At 40.8% G+C, this 18,855-nt stretch overlaps 1 protein-coding gene across 1 annotated transcript in view; it reads left to right on the forward strand.

Annotated features, from left to right (window-relative positions):
• The first annotated feature begins 13,772 nt into the window (after positions 1-13,772).
• si:dkey-215k6.1 (transmembrane protein 132C) overlaps positions 13,773-18,855 on the forward strand; it is a 234,560-nt gene continuing 229,477 nt past the window's right edge. The window contains exon 1 of the mRNA XM_054610157.1: positions 13,773-13,842. Within this exon, the coding sequence (XP_054466132.1) occupies positions 13,773-13,842 (70 nt within the window). The remainder of the gene's footprint in view (positions 13,843-18,855) is intronic.

The raw sequence follows: 18,855 nt of genomic DNA on the forward strand, positions 1-18,855 counted from the left end.
TTTCAGTAAGCCAGCTAGTGTTGCCAAGGCGTTTTCTTTTACCCAGCATGCAGCTGAAACGATTAAAAGACTCTGCATTAACAGAAGTTAAGAGAGGGCAATTAGAGAACAGTGACCAGCCAGGAGGTAATGTAATCCTTCAATGAAGCGTCTTTTTAAAAGGATCTAAAATTAAGTTTTACAGGAGAAATTACACAAGAAGGTCCGTGTGATCTGGTTGTCCTCTAGCATTTGTGCACACACGGAGATTTGCCTCAGTGCAGGACTCTGTTTGCGCCCCGTTGTGTGTATAAACGTGTGTTTCTGTATCTGTTTGCTTGTGCCTCTTTTGTGGCATTGGCAAACTGTTTTCATTAGTGTTTGTTGTGCGTATGAGAGTGTCTCTTGTCTTTTTTTGTGTGCGGGCCTGTGTGGGTGAAGCTGAACAAATAAAGCTAGTTTCCACTTTGATTGTGTTCAGTGTCAAGCACTCAGTCTGTAATTAGCACACAGACAGCCATCTGTCCAAACAACCAGCTCAAAACAACTCCTGTCCTGCTCACTTTCACTGCTATCACAGCACCCATCCATCGCTAACTCTCTCGGATTTGCTCGCTCTTCTCTCCATCTGCCTGTCTGCCTCTGTATCTATATATATTTAAATACCCTACGTCTCACTGTGTCTCCTTGTCCCTTTACCCTTTCTTCTTTCTGGCTTATTCGTTTGCTTTATCTTTCATCTTTCTCTGTTTGGATCCAAAACAACTTTATCTAAAACACTGAACTGAAACTAAATAGCTTGGCCCTTTTCCTGACTTGTGATGGGTCAGTGTGCTCCACAAACTCTGAATAACTGGCCAAGCGGAGACCGAAAATATAACGCAGTGACATTTTCTATCACAGGTGTGAACTGATGACAGAAACCAGAAAAAGCAGATTCATATATAAATGTGAAACGCCGCTGATCTTTTCTTGTCTGCCCTCTATGTCAAACGGCACAGACTTGTTTTGACTATTCATAATTTTACAGCACTTTTCAACAATTTCACAGTATCAGCTGGGATCTGTGGTTAGTTATGTTGAGGAAAAACATAATGGTTGGGCTAAACGTAAGAACGTCAACTATCTAAAATACGTAAACATGTCACGATTGTCACAAAAGTAACGTCCCAAAAAGTCTAAAACACTTTGGGACAAGAACGCAGGTCTCCTGGTTGCTTCTGGTTCCATTACGTGCCACCACCAGGTAATGTGCTGTTGGATCAGGCTGGGCTTGTGCTGCAACCAGTCGGCTACCGTGATGCTTCCATATCGGACGATTAGGCAATGCAGAATTTAGATCCAAGGTCAAGAAGAGTAGTGTACCCTTTATCTATCGAGGTAGTGGATGATGGTTAGATTTCATGACTTAACTTTGATCAGGATCTATATTATACACTTTGAGTGTGACACCTTTAGAGTAGAAGTGATGATATGGCCTTATGTTTGGCTAAACCAGCTACTAGCATGGTGCCAATTGTTGCTGACTACAGAGAAAGGACACAGTTCCTACCTGACAATTAAACACAGACAGAAACTAAACCAAAACAACTTACAGGTTGAGGGTTATCATTCATTGTCCATTATGGTCTATTGCTATTGTGCAGCACACCAACTTTTGTGTGGAGTTTGCATGTTCTCCCTTGTCAGCGTTTTTTTTTTTTCCAAAGACATGCACTCTGAAATTGCCCGTAGGTGTGAATGTGAGTGTGAGTGGTTGTCTGTCTAACTTCTCTTTTTACAATTCCTACTTCTGGATGGATGGATGGATGCGTTAGTTTTTTATCCTAACGATTGTTCTTAATGTTTCTTCTATTGCACTGTTTTGCTGGCTTGTCTGTCGAAGCACTTTGTAAACCTTGTTTTTAAAAGGTGCTATATAAATAAAGTTATTATTATTATTATTATTATTATTATTATTCTCTGTTTCTGTCTTTTTAGGAGTCTGTCTTGACATTCGTCACCACTCAATAGGACATATGACACCATGTCACTGTGACATTCACTAATAACCTTAACCATGTATACGTCAGGGTTTTTGCCTACTTATTATTTCCCATAAACTTTAACTCACCTTTACAAACATTACTGTTGTTGCAATGCACACGCTGTAGATATAAGTTATTTTAGGCTTTGACATGATACCTACACTTTGCAGTATCGTCCAGTATCAACACTCTGTCCGGCAAAAGGGTTGCAAGAATCCCACATGAGACTCTCACCCTTCTCATTTACCCACTGGCACCTATTTTCACTCACATGGGGTTTACGCTTTTGGGTTTCTTCCTAGGAATCCCTTGGTCTTTTTTAGTGAAGTGTCTTCCTTCCCCTTTTTTATGTGGACCTCAAAGTCGATCAGAGAATACATTTTAAAGAGTAATTTGTTTTGGAAAGTATCCACTAAATGGAACTTAAACAGAATTTTACTCAAACTGGTTATCAAAGATTTCAATAATTGGAGCTGGAACTTCACACAAGTAGAAAGCCATTTCCCTGCAATCTTCCTCAAATGACTTCACATTAAACCTTTTCTGAGTTTGCTCAACAAGTGTTTCATTCTTTTTATTGGGAATCTCAATTTTATGCTACATTATCATTCTGTGATTGCTGCAGCAATTCCGTATTTAATCTATTGTCGCAGTCAGACAATGTACATCATTGAAGGGGAAATTAGAACTTAAATGTGTAAAATGTGACCTGAATCACTGCAAACACGAAGCAAGAATATCTGTTAGAATAACATTGTGTTGCTGCGGCGACTAATTGTCTTTGTTTCCACACACACACACACACACACACACACACACACACACACACACACACACACACACACACACACACACACACACACACACACACACACACACACACACACACACACACACACTCACTCACGCAGGGGAAATTATCCAATATGACAATATCCTTAATTCAGAGTGTTAGGGCCAAATTGTCTTAGCTGAGCGTGTGTGTGAGTGCGTGTGTGTGTGTGTGTGTGTGTGTGGGTGTGTGTTTTTGTGCTCCTGTGGGGGACAATCACACTGAAATGAGTGTAATTAAGTTGCCAGTCGCGGCGGGTTTATGTCGAGAATTAATATTTACCGGCCGCGTGTGTGTAAAAATTGATATTAGCATCTTGCTGATGAGTCACCTCCCACCCCCTTTCAGGTGGCAAACAGCGAGGCCCCCTGGGTAATCTGCCCAGCAAATTGGATGTTTGTTCGAATCGCTATCCAGTTCAGGACATTGTGTGTGTGTGTATGTGAGAAAGCTCTCCGGCTGAATGTGTGTATATCTGTGATATGCTGAAATGTGTGATATGTCTCTCTCAGACTTATTCTCTACATTTGTCCCGATGTCCCTTTTTGTCTGTAGTTTTTTTTTTGTTCTTGTTTTTTCTAAATGGGTGCATTAATTGCCAGAAAGTTTTGATAATTAACGCACAGAGGAAGCTTTCATTATAACAATTATTTGTACTGTAACTGACAGAAACTCTATCTCCCCTTTCACCATATAGAACAAGTCAAACTTAGCTGTTATATCAATATAGTAAACACAATCTTTCAATCATAAATCTTCAGTACACAGCCAGACCTCAAGCTCAGCTATCACTATACAATTCCAATCAAGGAACAACCACTTGAGCATTAATTTAGCTCATTTTCAACAGTTGGCCGATCACATGACTGACTACCTGAAAGAACTCTCAAAGCGCATTAATGAGGATTTAAAGCTGATGCTGTAGATATACAATGGCGCACAATCCTGCAACTGCTTGGCTTATTGTTTGCTGGCTGGAAAATCGTCAATAAACCCCCGGTGACAACTTAGTGTGTGACATCTTCGTTTAGTCACATGAAGGAAGAGTTCATGTTGATGTTCCAGTGAAGGAGGGAACTGTCAATCAGCTATTGTATAACCTGTTTGAAATGACACATATGACGTGTCCAAAGCTAATTCATCAATGCTGTTGACAGACACCAACGTGTGAAGCAGAAATGACTGTAGCTGTCCTGGACACTGTAGTGCTTAGGCTATTTTAAATATTGAGAATCTACACACAATGAGGTGCAGACCAGTGTGAGCTTCAATACAAGTCTTGCAAAACTAAATAAGCCTCACAAAATCTTGGTTTAATGAGTATTTTGGGCTTAAAAATGCAATTCAACCCTTTTTACCCATTTATACTTTGAGATTGCATGCTGTATTTTGCAGAGAGATCATTTAAAAAGAGCAAACTTTTGCACACCAGTAGGTCGACAGGTGCGTAGGAGGAGGACAATATAGAACAAAAAAACTCCCGTGCACTGTCTTCTTCACTTGCATTAAGAGATATTTTTTATATTTTTGTTCTGCAGAGAGATAATTTGATTTTTTTTTTTTTGTGTTTGTGTTAACTTTGCGTTTGTGTTAACTGTAGGTTAAAAATACGGTAAATTATGGAAAACTACAACTCCTGCCATTGCCCTCAACTGTGTTTTGTTGAAGGCAGACAGCAGGAAATAACAGGCAAAGTAGAAACAAATGTTTAATATTTCTTGAAGTAAGTCCCAGTTGTTGTATCAGACAATTGCAGAATTTAATAGCGGACGCTGATGGTTCGGAAAAAAATCTTTAATCAAGTTTGATACTTTTTTGTATATTTCAACATAAGGAAGGCAATGTTAAAATGACTAATTCTGTATTGGAAAGTGGTTTTAGGGGTTTCTGTTATTCCAACAAATAAACAAGATTCAAGAAGGACACACATTGAAAATATTGCTTTATATCCATCCCTCTGTCGGTGTCAGCATTTCTGAAAGCTCATATAGCACAAGTAAGACATGTAGAGGGCGAAGAGGTTTATGTGGAGAGGTGGGATGAAGATTGTTTGAGTAATCATCAGAAGCACAATCTGTGCTGAAATTAACCATAACCATACAGTTGAGCGGACATTCCGAGTGGTTTAAAGACAAGCACGCACAGATTGAAATCAAACACCCACAGGGTTTACGGGGAATATCAACATTTGCCGACAGCAGGGCCTGCGAGCATTATCTTAGACTTTAAGCACAGAAATATCTGTAAAACGATATCATGAATCTGGAGGGATTGTTCATTGAAGTGTTGAAAAGCTTCTCACAGTGGTGCACTGCTCTGCCTCTCTGTGGTGCTGTCAAAATCTGGCAACAAAAATGCATAAAGCATGCTGTGTGTGAACTGCGCTGGCATTCAAGCTGGAGGGACGGCCTGTTGGTTTGAGACCTCCGTGTAAAAGGTCAAGGCTTTGGTGTCCAGTCAAGTAGCGTAATGGGTCGCTTCAGTACATTAGACAAATAAAATGCTGTACACACCCATGTAGAATAAATAAAATTGTAATTATGTTTGCCCCATTAGTCTTCCTCACAGCCCTGTGTGGAAAAGTCCAGACTAAGACCGATGGACATCCCTCTAAATCTGACTGTTAGTCGTGTTTTTATCAGTTCGCATTGAAGGTGTGGTGAGGCTAGGTTTGCAAAGCCAAATTTCTTGTGTGGCGGTGGTCAAATTCCATCTGGAAGAGAATATGTCTCACCACATTCTTTATTGAAATGAATGGGTGACAAATCTTAATCACGACGTACAGTTTGGTGATATCTTGAAATGCTTGAAGACGGACCATAAGAATAACAACAGCAAAATTCCCCAAAACAACACAGGTTTATATATATATTTAAGTGACAAAGCCCTCTAGCCCCCATAGCAGTTGTGACTTTGAATCTTGTAAACAAAAGGTTGGACTGGAACACAGGAGCTCGCAGTTTCAGAACATATTTTGTTGTTTCATTTGAAGGACTTGTAGAATTCCCAGCATAGCTATGCCTGTGAAGAAGACAAGCAATAAATCCACTCCAAAGAACAAGTAACACAAAGGAAGAAAATATGAACATATTTTTCTATGATGTGATAGTCCCTCATTGGTGAGGCCACACAAGTGTTTATTAAATGCCCTAACAAAGACCTGAAGTGGTCAAAACTTGTTGGCTTTTTAAATAATTGAGCCACTACAATAAATGCTTTTTGAGATTTCCTTCCTTTTGTGTATCTTGTTCTTTGGAGTGCCTGGATTGCCTTCCTGCTATACCTATATACCAATGTTCAGCTTGAGCACAGTAACAGGTGTTTGTTTTAGTGTGGGTTTTATTTGTTTGGAAGTGGTTCTGATATTGAACTTTCAGTGGTAGTCAGGACAGCAGAGTCACAGCCCGTCTTCTGCCAGAGGCTGAAAAACCAACCTTTGTACTGTAGCACTCGACACTCTGCTGTTTGGCTTGGAGGGATGCATTTTTTTGAATAGCATCTATATTTTGCTTCCATCGAGACTGCAAATGCATTTATTGTAACTCGCCTTGGACAAAAGCATATCAGATACTGAATGTATTATTAATTTTGACTTTCAGAAATCATTACTTGGATTTAGTTGTGACGTGACAATCAACTTTGCTTTGATATAAATATTCAGTCTTTTGTTCATATTTGGGCTTTTCTTTAGCCCTTTTGTTTAAATATTGATAATGGATTGCACCTTTTTAAGAAAATAAAGACAACAGCAATTAATAGAATAGGTTTAATACATGATCATCTGCATATACAAACAGAATAATGTGGGAAAGACATTTTTTGGGCACATTTTGGACCTGGCTGTCATTCTTATTCAATTTGGCAACATCTCTAGCTCAGAGTGAACAGCTCTGCGTGTGCCTGTGAGCATGAATTATTGTTTTTGGTGACTTTTCTCCACTGAATTGTTTCCGGACCTTGGTTCACAGACCTTGGTCAGGCCAGAGATAAGTTAGTCTCACTTTTGGCAACTTATGTACAGAAAATAAATCCATCTCTCACTCTGGCTCTGTTCTTCTGTCTTCCTCCTCCCATGTCCTCCCTCCTTTCCTCACTCCACATCCTCTCTGTCCTCACCTCTCGCTCTTTTTCCTCCCTTCCCATCCTACCTTTCATCGTTTCTTGATCTTCTACACTCTCTCCTACTTTACCCTCCCCTTTTCCTCCCCTGTCCCCTTCCTCTCCTCCCTCCATCTCCCTCCCTCCCCTCTCTCACAGTAATTGATAGCGCCCAGTGCTGTTATTTCATCCAAAGGGTACTGTAAACAAAATCGTCTCTGACAGAACCAATATGGAAATCTCAGGCAGTGGGGCTACGAGTTATGGCTTGCAACATTGTGTGTGTGTGTGTGTGTGTGTGTGTGTGTGTGTGTGTGTGTGTGTGTGTGTGTGTGTGTGTGTGTGTGTGTGTGTGTGTGTGTGTGTGTGTGTGTGTGTGTGTGTGTGTGTGTGTGTGTGTGTGTGTGTGTGTGTGTGTGTGTGTGTGTGTGTGTGTGTGTGTGTGTAAAACAGTGTAAGGAGTGCTTTTGTCCGTGAATGTTCATAAGTGTGAGTGTCTGTGTGTTTGCCATTGAGACTGAGAGGTGATTCTCGGTTCCGCCTAATAAACTCTAGTGCAGCTAGTCATTAAGTGGAATGCGAGTGTGTGTGTGAGTGAGCCCGTGTGTGTGTGTGTGTGTGTGCCGGGGAGGGGTCAAGGCCAAATTGACATCAAATGGTCTAAATTAGCCCCACTTGTCTCCATTGATTTACGGTGGGCGAGTAAATTGCTTCTGTAGTGGGAGAGGAGAAGTGGGGAGGGGTTCGAGTTTCTCTGTAATTGATCTCAGCTCGCTGTTGGTGCGTGTTCATGGTGACAGAGAATGTACAGGGGAGACAAGAGGACCGCGTTGTCATCATGGTATTATTAGTATTATAAGAAAGATCTTTTTATATAGTTTAAGTATTCCGTGAACAACAGTAAGTTAGGTACAGATAGAAACCACAGTTCTGTTGAACCATTTTCTTATGCTTCAAGATAATGATTATAACTGGCACTGGCACCAACACTGCACACATTAAGAGGTAATGATAGTCAGGAGGTTAGAAGTTAACCTAGAACCAAAGGTTTTTTTGTCCAAATTCTCAGCTTGTCTGCACAATGTCATTTTCAAAAAAATGCACAAAAGAGATTCAACTTCCATCTCGACCTCCATTCTCCAAAAAGGCAGAAAATAGATACAGCAAGCCATTTATAAAGACAGTGTACAATTATACTCTGCTTTTGTGAATACAATGTCCTGCATTTAGCTTTCAGTACTTATTATGTACTAGTCTACATAATAATAACAGTGGCAAATCCCTTAAAACTGCAACATTTTCATAAGGAATGGGATTGTTTGAGGAATTTACTACAAACAATGTGCGTGTGGTAGTTGAGTCCACTGTGTAAAATTCCTTCCTATTCAGACCTCTCCATAAAGCCCAGTAAAGAGGCAAGTTATTGGTTGAGAAAAATACGAGTTGGGAAGAGGAGGAGGAGGCAGGTGTAGGGGAAGAGAGATAAGAGGAAGAGGTTAAAGGAGAGAGAAGAAAAGAAGAAAAATAGGGAAACAAAGAAACGGACTGAAAATAAAGAAGATACATCTTGGTGTGTGCATGTGTGTGTCTGGAGCATCAGTGAGACTAAACATGGTGTATGTATGCACCCATGTTTATGGATTGTGTGTGTGTGTGTGTGTGTGTGTGTGTGTGTGTGTGTGTGTGTGTGTGTGTGTGTGTGTGTGTGTGTGTGTGTGTGTGTGTGTGTGTGTGTGTGTGTGTGTGTGTGTGTGTGTTGTGTGTGTGTGTGTGTGTGTGTGTGTGTGTGTGTGTGTGTGTGTTTTAACGTGTTCTCTCTCCAGATGTGTGTATCCATCTGTGATATCTTCAGAAGTGGTCCATTTCTTCCTCTCTGTGTTTCAGTTTTTATATTGTGTGAGAGAGACAGTGTAGTTCTGTGGCCGTCCCCAATTTCAAATTGAACAAGGGCAGTACGTAATGCAACACAGAGTTATTGATTCCCTTACACACTCGCTCACGCACACGCACACACACACACACGCACACACACACACACACACACACACACACACACACACACACACACACGCGCTACTACTACTCTGATTTACAGAGCCAGACAGTGGTCTTGATGTACCGCAACAGAAACCACTTGGGGTGAGACAGAAAGGTGTCCTATATGTCACATGACTTATTGCACCATGAAAACTTGTGTAATAGCAACACACACACATATATATATATATATATATATATATATATATATATATATCTCGACACACGCACACACAACACAAACATGGACACACACATACACAAGATGCACATGTGCAATATGGTTTTCATAGAAGCACAAGCTGTGTCACCCAAAAAAAGAAATAACAAACACATGCTAACCCTTCCTCACATTGGCTGGACATAAGCTGTCATATTTGTGATCAACACACACACACACACACACACACACACACACACACACACACACACACACACACACACACACACACACACACACACACACACACACACACACACACACAGCCTCACACACATTCTAAGCCTGAGCAGTTCTCTTTACCCGCCATAATTGGATTCTAATGTATTCAGTTTGCTCCACTGAGCAAAGAGATGGCTCTGGTTTTTCGACTGGTGAGAGAGGGAGCAAGGAGTAGGGAGAGAGAGAGAGAGAGAAAGAGAAAGAGAGAGGGAATTTGAAGTACATTGGGAGGTTTGTCAGTGGCGGTCATCTTCCTCCACCCTCCGAGTGGAGTCTACTGTCTGAACAAGGTGTCGGCAGAATTTCTACAAGAGCTGTTTGACCTGAGAGAGAGGAGCACCGTCTGTATCGCTCTCCTCTCTCTCTCTCATCGTCTCCGTCTCAGCACTTAAATACAAGGATGGAAGTCGTATCAACTGCGGCAGACAAACCTCTTTCCATCATCCGCTCATACACAAACACCATCTCGACCCAAGATCAGTATCTAAGGATCCCAATTTGAGTGTGTCTTCTCTCAGTCTGACCACTTCACCTTGCAGTTCTGTGTGCTACGAAAATGACTGTATGTACACTCTGGTGGAGGGGTATATAGATAGCTGAGTGCTGACCTCCAGTCAGAGATAATCATAAAGCAACACATTCACTTTCTCCCAGTGAAGTGGAGGTCTAATTGTAGCTACACATCAACCTCATGATGTTTACTTGGACTCCATTAGCAGCACTAAAAGGCAAGCTAATTATGAGCTAAGCTTAGCCTTCATCACATCCATTTATCGATAACGCGATCATTTAAACAGGCCCTATTATGCTGTTTATTTCAAGTTACAGTTACAACATGTTTACATGCGTTAATGCTCATAATCCTCCTTGTTTTTCTCATCCTGGCTGTCCTGCAGCATTTCTTCTCACCTTCTCTCTGAAACGCTCCATTGTAGCGCTTGCTCCTCCCTCCAGAAAGCAAAGTCTGCTCTGATTGGTCAGCTAGGGCCAAACTAGCAAGAAGGCGTTTTATGTCACTTCTGTAACATTGTGACCTCATAAAGTTACAGAACTGAAGGAGAGAATTCAATGGAGACATTTCAGGAGCTCAGGAGTTTCTGAGGGGAGGGTAACTCCTTTTAGGCGTGGACTTCAGGTTTTACACTCTACAGACCTTTTACATGTACAAACATATATATATAACACACTAAAGGAGAGGGAAAAAGTGGAAAAGCATAATAGGGCCACTTTAAATAATGCACTGCTGTCAAGGTTTGGACTCGGCTGACAAAGAAATAGTAAATGCTTTTATTCACAGTTACCCAAATCCCATATGAACAACAATAAAATGATTTATTATTGTCTAAACGCACACCTATGTTGTCTATCCTCATTCATTCCACCATTCCTTTATTGTTCATGTTTCATATTTTGGGAAGTTGATACAAACGGCTGTTAAAACTAAACAGGTATGAGGTATGTTAGAGTTGGAAACCATTACTTATTCACACCATGCATCGACTTACATTCGTTCCTTTTTACATAAACATGTAACACAAACAAACGTTCCTGAAAGGATCCTTTATATTTGGTTAATAAAAAATTGTGATCAAGATAAAAATTGAGCAGGACCATGCTTTTGCGTTTCTTGTTGGCAAACATATAGGCGGATAATGATATTTTGGCATATATTGGCCGAGCTGAGATGAATAACTTTCAGTTTTTGTTTCCATAGAAAATGTGTATGTGCTAACCATGATGTAGGAGAAACTGCTGAGTTTAAAAAATCCCTTGGTAAGCATTTTCAGCGCTGTGGAACAGTCCACTTGGCAGCTTATAGCAGTAGTCTGCAATGTCAGGCATCTTAAAGATCCAGTGTAATGATTTTGGGCATTTCAGCTGAAAATAAGCTTCATATGTCATTCCCATTTAGTTTAAAGAGCCTGCTTACACCCTGAGTAAATCATTCTGGCTTGTATGAGAAGTTGGCAACATTCCTCTCTTGACAATCATATCGAAAGTTGAATTAGACCAACTGGGTTCAATTGACCTCTCTCTTAATAGATTCAGCACACATCCCCTGCATCCTTTCAACATTACTCTTGCGTATGAAGAAATCAAAGTTCTTCCACTTCATAACAATATTTTAATATTGACCAGAGTAATCACACCCCTTATGGTTGCTGATGGGTGCTGGGGTTCACGCATTGAATATTTTGTTTTCCCTAAGCTAATAAAAAGCCTATAAATCAGCCCAAAACTCTACAAATACTGTTGACCAGTGAGACCATTCAAATCTGTGATAACTGAGAGAACATTTTCTATCTCAAATGGTTTTAGTTGAACAATCAGAGAGGTAAGACTTTTGCTACACTGACAGATGGGGAACTCAATGTGGCCATGGCCTTTTGCTAAACAATAGTGTGAAATTGAAAATGTGATACACATCTGGCTGGACCTTTGGGCTGGAATAAGGTTTGCAGATCTGCTTCTGGTGGGTCACTGCATGATTTGTGTAAAATTAAGCTTGACTGGGCCTGGCCTCTTTGATAGAAGTTCTCTACTTTTTTCCCCCCAACATTTTCTTGGAGAGAGTAGATGATTTCTGGTTTCTGAGTCAGTGATCTTAAAAAGTGATTCTTCTCTGCCCCCTACAAAGATGTTCTTTAATACATCTGGAATTTTTTTCCCTTTGATTATCAAAATTAGCATTTTGGCAATTATTACCGTCAAGGTCCAAGAAGGTTAAACTTTGATGATTCGTATCACCTTATCACTGAATAATGAGATGATTTTGGAAGGAATGTACCTCTGCTATAAGACAAGCATTAAGGAGAAATATATATAAATACATAATCCTGTTGACAGAGGGTGTGTTTCAGCAACGACAAGTGTGATATGCAGTGTTTTCGTTTAAAAGATGAGTTTTCAGCCTGCGACAGAAGATGCAGTGTGACTTGCGGTGCAAAGGTCATCTCACTGCTGAGAAGCCATGGGGAGAGAAGCTGAGACGGCTGCAGGGATGAGCACCACCACCTCAGGGTGGGTGCAGCACAGCAGTAGACAGACAGTGATGAGAGAGAGACGGGTTCTTCCACTTGTTGTGATGTGTTTGTGCTCATGGCTGAAGTGGGACGACTAGAACTCGACACGTCTAAAGGTGAGGAGTAAAAAGCTGCTGTCTTTTCATCTGATCATGCTGGATCCACTCTTTCTTCCTTCCTGTCACTCATACGGCGATCTGCCTGAACTTTTGCTTCATAATTGTAATCATTTTTGCAGTCGAGAGGATTTTAAAGTAAACCAAAATCTCTCGTGTTTTGCTTGATTTTGGCAATAATTTAATTAATTACTATCTTAAATTCACATTAAGGAGGGAAAATTTTATCACCCAGAAACTGATCAGTTTTTCAGCACATGATTCATAAAACTGAAAATAAAAAATTGCATCAAAGGGAGGTTGGGCTTCCCCCCCCCATCTTACTTGCACCCTTATTTTTCCTCAAGACTCAAACTCAGTCCACTAGCTTTTCAACTGACCTTAAACATGAGAGCACTACTTTTGAATAATTCCTCTTGGGAATGAATTCAAAGCATTACAGAATAGCAAAAAGTAGAACAGGTTGAAAGGTCACTGGTCTGGTGTCAGTGTGGTAGTTAAAAAGCACAGCAGCCAGCCAGCCATAAGACACGGAGAACCAGTTTTAAGAAAGCACATCATTCTCCATTTATCACATACCATCAATTACATTTTGAATATGAAGAGTTACTGACATTGCAATCTTTGTGATGAATGCCTTCGTTTTTGTGATATAATGAATATTTGCTGCCTCCAGCCTTCCTCTAATAATGACTAGTGAAATAACCTCAAAGTGGAAAAAGAAAAATAGTAGTTGGCAATCAAATTGCCCAATTCATTTTTTTGTCCCGAGTGTGTTTTGTTCAGATATTTTCTTTTGGGGGGGTCATAAGCTGAAAATGTTTAGAACGGATATAGATATAGAAGCTTACTATAGCTTTTCCAGCAGAATGTTTTCACTCCTACTTTGAAAGTCTTTGTTTTTTTGTCCCTACGGGGAATTCTTTTTATATGTCAAATTTCCTCCAAACAGCCAGTGGGGCCTCATTGGTATACAGACACAGTATTTCTACAAACATTACTTTATACCACATGCTTGCTGAACTAATGCCTTGCTTCGGTTGCAGCCCCAAGAGGAATAGTGCAGTGAAATAAAAAAATAAAGATCTTTTAAGCTTAAGTCACAGGGATGCTTCGGCTGGCTGAGGAGTGTGGGGGGGGGGTGTGTCATCGTGGGAAATTAGAATAATATTTATTTTAAATATGCACTGATTTGGTTGAGCTCCATAACGTGGACGGATGGTTGCCCAGACGTTATCCAAGCAGTCGGCTCGGGACCGGGAGGGCCAGAAAAATGTGTTTGGGGAAAGTGAGTGAACAACGAAACAGGACAGGTGGAAAAAAACCGAGCATGCAGGCTCAGTCAGGTTCACACGGTGGAATCACGGTGAAGGGAACAGAGGAATAATGTGGGATGCGTCATAGATGAACACACTGCGGCGTGGGCCTTCCTCAGTGACGATCACACATATACAGTACCAGTCAAAAGTTAGGACACACCTTCTCATTCAACTACTTTGAAGAATCTAAAATATAAAACATGTTCTGGTTTGTTGAGCATTTGTTTGTTTACCACATAATTCCAGATGTGTTCCTTCATAGTTTGGATGTCTTCAATATTAATCTACAATGTAGAAAAAAAAACAAAAAACGCGTGAGAAGGTGTGTCCAAACTTTTGACTGGTACTGTACATAGATGTAAATGTACAAGCCAAAGGCCTATTGTTTGTGTTTTTTACAAAGAGTTTGAATTATATTTAAAAACCATCAACTACTGTCACAACAAAAAAGCTATAAAAACAAAGATGTCATGCATTGCCCTCGATATATATTTGTAATTATACAATCACAATTTATTTATGTTTTTCTATTTTCATTTTGTATTATTTTGTTTCTCTCTTTCCTTCTCTCCCCCTGGCATGTAAGTTTGAACCTACAGTACCAGACAAAAGTTTGGACACACCTTCTCATTCAACTACTTTGAAGAATCTAAAATCTAAAACATATTCTGGTTTGTTGAGCATTTGTTTGTTTACCACATAATTCCATATGTGTTCCTTCATAGTTTGGATGTCTTCAATATTAATCTACAATGTAGAAAAAAATAAAAAGAAAGAAAGAAAAACCATTGAATGAGAAGGTGTGTCCAAACTTTTGACTGGTACTGTATATTATGAGCATCAGGCTTAATTTTAAATAAATAAATTACCTCTTATATAAAATATGACAGTCAAGGGTTATTGTTTACACTAGTTAGTTTTGGAGTGTAAAAATACAAGGAAACAGCAACACATCAACTTGATTATTAAGTATACAGTACCAGTCAAAAGTTTGGACACACCTTAGAAGAATGTAAAATATAAAACATATTCTGGTTTGTTGAGCATTTGTTTGTTTACCACATAATTCCATATGTGTTCCTTCATAGTTTGGATGTCTTCAATATTAATAAAATAAAAAAAGAAAGAAAAAACATTGAATGAGAAGGTGTGTCCAAACTTTTGACTGGTACTGTATCATGTTTTAGATTCATATATTATGTATTACAGTGGGAATGGTGAGGTTTTATAGGTTTTTTTTTTTCAAGGGTTTTACAACTTACAGTGCCAGTCAAAAGTTTGGACACACCTTCTCATTCACACTACTTAGAAGAATGTAAAATATAAAACATATTCTGGTTTGTTGAGCATTTGTTTGTTTACCACATAATTCCATATGTGTTCCTTCATAGTTTGGATGTCTTCAATATTAATCTACAATGTAGAAAAAAAAATAAAAAAAAATTGACTGGTACTGTATATACTGCTAATTAAGCTGCTGATGAAGGATGAAAGCCAGCACTTGGCGTCTCTTCTGCGGACGGGACACTAGGGGGCGCTGTCGCTCCTCCCAGAGGCCGCGGAGTCAGACAGACGGCCGGGCTCACGGATCTCTCCGTCTCCGGAAATCCTCCCATCCCTCCGCCGACGGACTGATTTGCAATTCAATAAGTCACAATGTCATCTCTGCAGCTTCCACACGTTCAGCTGACAAAGGGGAGCGGGCATGAAATATGGCCTCGGACTCAAAGAAGACCTTAATGTTCTCTCTCCTGCTTATTCCCCCCCTCCTCCTGTCCCCAACACACACACACACACACACACACACACACACACACACACACACACACGCGTCCTATCAATAGAAAGTGGATGAGTTTTATTACAAGGTGCCTGGTGTATCACATTGTGCACTTGTACAAGCCTGGCACACGCCACTGGAAAGCTGGTGTGTGTGTGTGTGTGTGTGTGTGTGTGTGTGTGTGTGTGTGTGTGTGTGTGTGTGTGTGTGTGTGTGTGTGTGTGTGCGTGTGTGCGTGCGTGGCGTCTATCGATTACAGAGAGAACAGGTGTAGCGTGTGTCTTGATATGAATAATGCAGAGAGAAGCTGGGGAAGGATCAACAACACGTGGGTGTGTACGCGCACACACGCACACACGCACCTGACAGCAGCAGACCCGTGCAGAGCAGAGAGAGTTGGGCTGGTGTTTCTAAAACTTCTGTTTGAGGCGTTTCAGCATCAGAAGCTGCCGTGAACAGGAACGTGTGTGTGTGTGTGTGTGTGTGTGTGTGTGTGTGCGTGTTTTTTAGCGTTCTTCACTCTTTGTATCTTTTTTCTTTTAGAAAATAATCACATATAAATAAATAAATAAATACACATATTTTAACATTCCTTCTGGTGTGTGTATGGAGTTTTTGACCCCCCCCCCCCACACACACACACACATTTGAATGAATGAATACATAAATAAATAAATAAATAAATAATAACATAATGAAGTGATAAATGATTAACTATCTAAACAAATCTTGAGAAATTAAAAACAAATATAGAAAGAAAAAAAGCCCAAATAAATTCCCAAACCCTCCATTGGCTGCTTAACTGTCACTCACCTCCCCAAATCCCGCCCCCCCACCCCCCCCCCCCCCAGCCCCAGCCCCCTCAGCCTCCGCTGGCCCTCCTCCTCCTCCTCCCTCTCCTCTTCCTCCTCCTCCTCCTCCTCCTCTGCCGGCTGGTTGGAAGCGTCAGACCTCCTCCTCTCCTGTCCTCTCCGCTCCTCTCCTCCCTCCATCCCGGGGACGAGTGTACACAGCCTCTCAAGTTGAACCCAGACGCGCACACACATGCACGGCAAGAGGAGGAGGAGGATAGTCGGAGGATAGAAGAGAGAGAGAGAGAGAGAGAGAGGAAGGAAGGAAGGAAAGAGGGAGAGCGGACGGAGCTGCTGCCGGGCGAGCGGAATTTGGATTTTTATGAAATATCTGAAGTGATTAAGAGTTTTCTTGGGTTTAGTTGTCTCAAACCCGCCTTTTGAGTGGACTTTTTTTTTTTTTTTTTTTTTTTTCTTTCATTCTTCATCAACTCTGCTGGTCGGTTTAAACTTTGGAGGAAAAAGAGAAAGTGTGATGAAGAGGAGAGACAGTGATGCGTCCTCATCTTAAAGCTGTCCCGTTTGGATAAATAAAGAGGAGGAGGAACACGCTCTCATTCCTCGGCTCTGTCTTGAAGGAGACACATCGTAGACTTTTTATTTTTTATTTTTTCATTTATTTCGGGGAGGATTTAAAAAAAAAAAAAAAAAAAAAAAACCAGCCTGCACAGGAATTGCCTATGACTGACTCCAGAAGGATTTATAGTTTATTATTCCAAAGCTCATCATTGATGGCACCGATGCGGTAGTGATCTGTCTGCTGGGAGGAAAGAGATAAGTTATAATTAAATAGATCCTCTCTCCTCCTCTGTCCGTTTTTGTGAACAGTTGCGGAGTTTTTTTTGTTATTTTTTTTGTTATTTTTTGTTTTAAACGACAAGAGGGATGCAGCCGGTCTGGAGGAGGGGAGGCGCGCTGGGACGTCGCCTCTGGGAGACGACGCTGCTTCTCTGCCTGTGGAAAGGTAAGGCACGCGGAGGCAGCCGGACAAACTTGCTGTCTGTTTGAAACACACAGTCGTTTTCATTTCTTAAGGGGGCTGGAAATCAGGAAATCAGTATGTGTTTCAGTTTTGTTTTTCAACTTTTTTTTTTTTCATATTTAATGCAATCGTTCCATTGTCCTTGGCTTTTTAATGGCGCGTCATTGTGCGCTTTTGGAGATGAGTGCTTGTTAGAACAGGGAGATGTCGGAGAAAAACTCAAGTTTGCTCTCCGTCCTCCCGTCGATCAATCACGGGACAACTACTCATCACTGGAAGTGTCAGAACTGGAACAAGTAGCATGAAGTCATGACGCCTTTCTCCAAAACTGAGAGATGTGTGATCGCCATGTGGTGGTCACAGTCTGATCGGGTCTTTCCTCCAACATGGTAACACTTTGGAATATTCAAATAAGTTACAAAAACGACGATAGATTTAGCTTTTATTCATCTTTTAATTCATCTTTACACCTGCTGTATCCGTGACACCGTGTGGAGCAATAAGTAATTACCTCAAAATGACACATACGCGTATACTAAGAGAGAGAGAGAGAGAGAGAGATGGCACATCTGAGACACACACACGAAACATAGATTTTAATATTCAAACTTCTTCTTGTTCGGTCTGATCTGTGCGCAATACCTCTTCTGCGCTCCTGAGATCCGGTTCAGAGATGAATGTCTCCTGTAAGAGGAGGATCTGAAGGTTTTTATATGATGATGAGGTCCTTTTTTTTTTTTTTTTTTTTAAATGGAAAGAAAACACGTCTGTCCCCCTCCCATCTCTCACCAGGATGTCCTCATGAAGCCTCACTCGCTTCCCCCCCAATATGGGAAGTAATAGAAGTGAAATTACCATGAGAAAATGTATCATCTACACAATTTGCAGGCTTTGTATAGAGAAACAGATCCCAACCAATACAATGCATGATTCGTTCTCATGTCTTTGGGGGAAAAAAAACAAACAACCACATTTTAAGGTGTCTGTTTTTAAGCTCGATTGAAGCCAAAACATCATTTTTGTTCCAGTCTGCGCATGCGATTCACTGTCTTGCTCAAGAGCACTTAAACAGGGCTGAGATATTCTGAATTCAGGTCGGGCAACACCACCACCCACTTATTCCTGGGAGAGGAAGAAAAAAAACACAAAAAAAAAAAAAAACCCCAAAGAAGCAGCATAAGATGAAGGAGTCTGAGAGATATTTTGGGTTTGGAGTCCTCTTCAGTGCGCACATTTACGCCTCCGTTCTCCACAGACATGACAGTCCTTCAGCGGTAGTGTCACACTCTCCCGTTTTTTCTGTTTACTGATATGTGTTTTTAATCAGCTCCGGTCACTCTCGGCCCACTGAGCAGGTAGAAGTCGCCGC

Source organism: Anoplopoma fimbria, chromosome 13 (assembly GCF_027596085.1).
Source record: "Anoplopoma fimbria isolate UVic2021 breed Golden Eagle Sablefish chromosome 13, Afim_UVic_2022, whole genome shotgun sequence".
Taxonomy (NCBI): Eukaryota; Metazoa; Chordata; class Actinopteri; order Perciformes; family Anoplopomatidae; genus Anoplopoma; species Anoplopoma fimbria.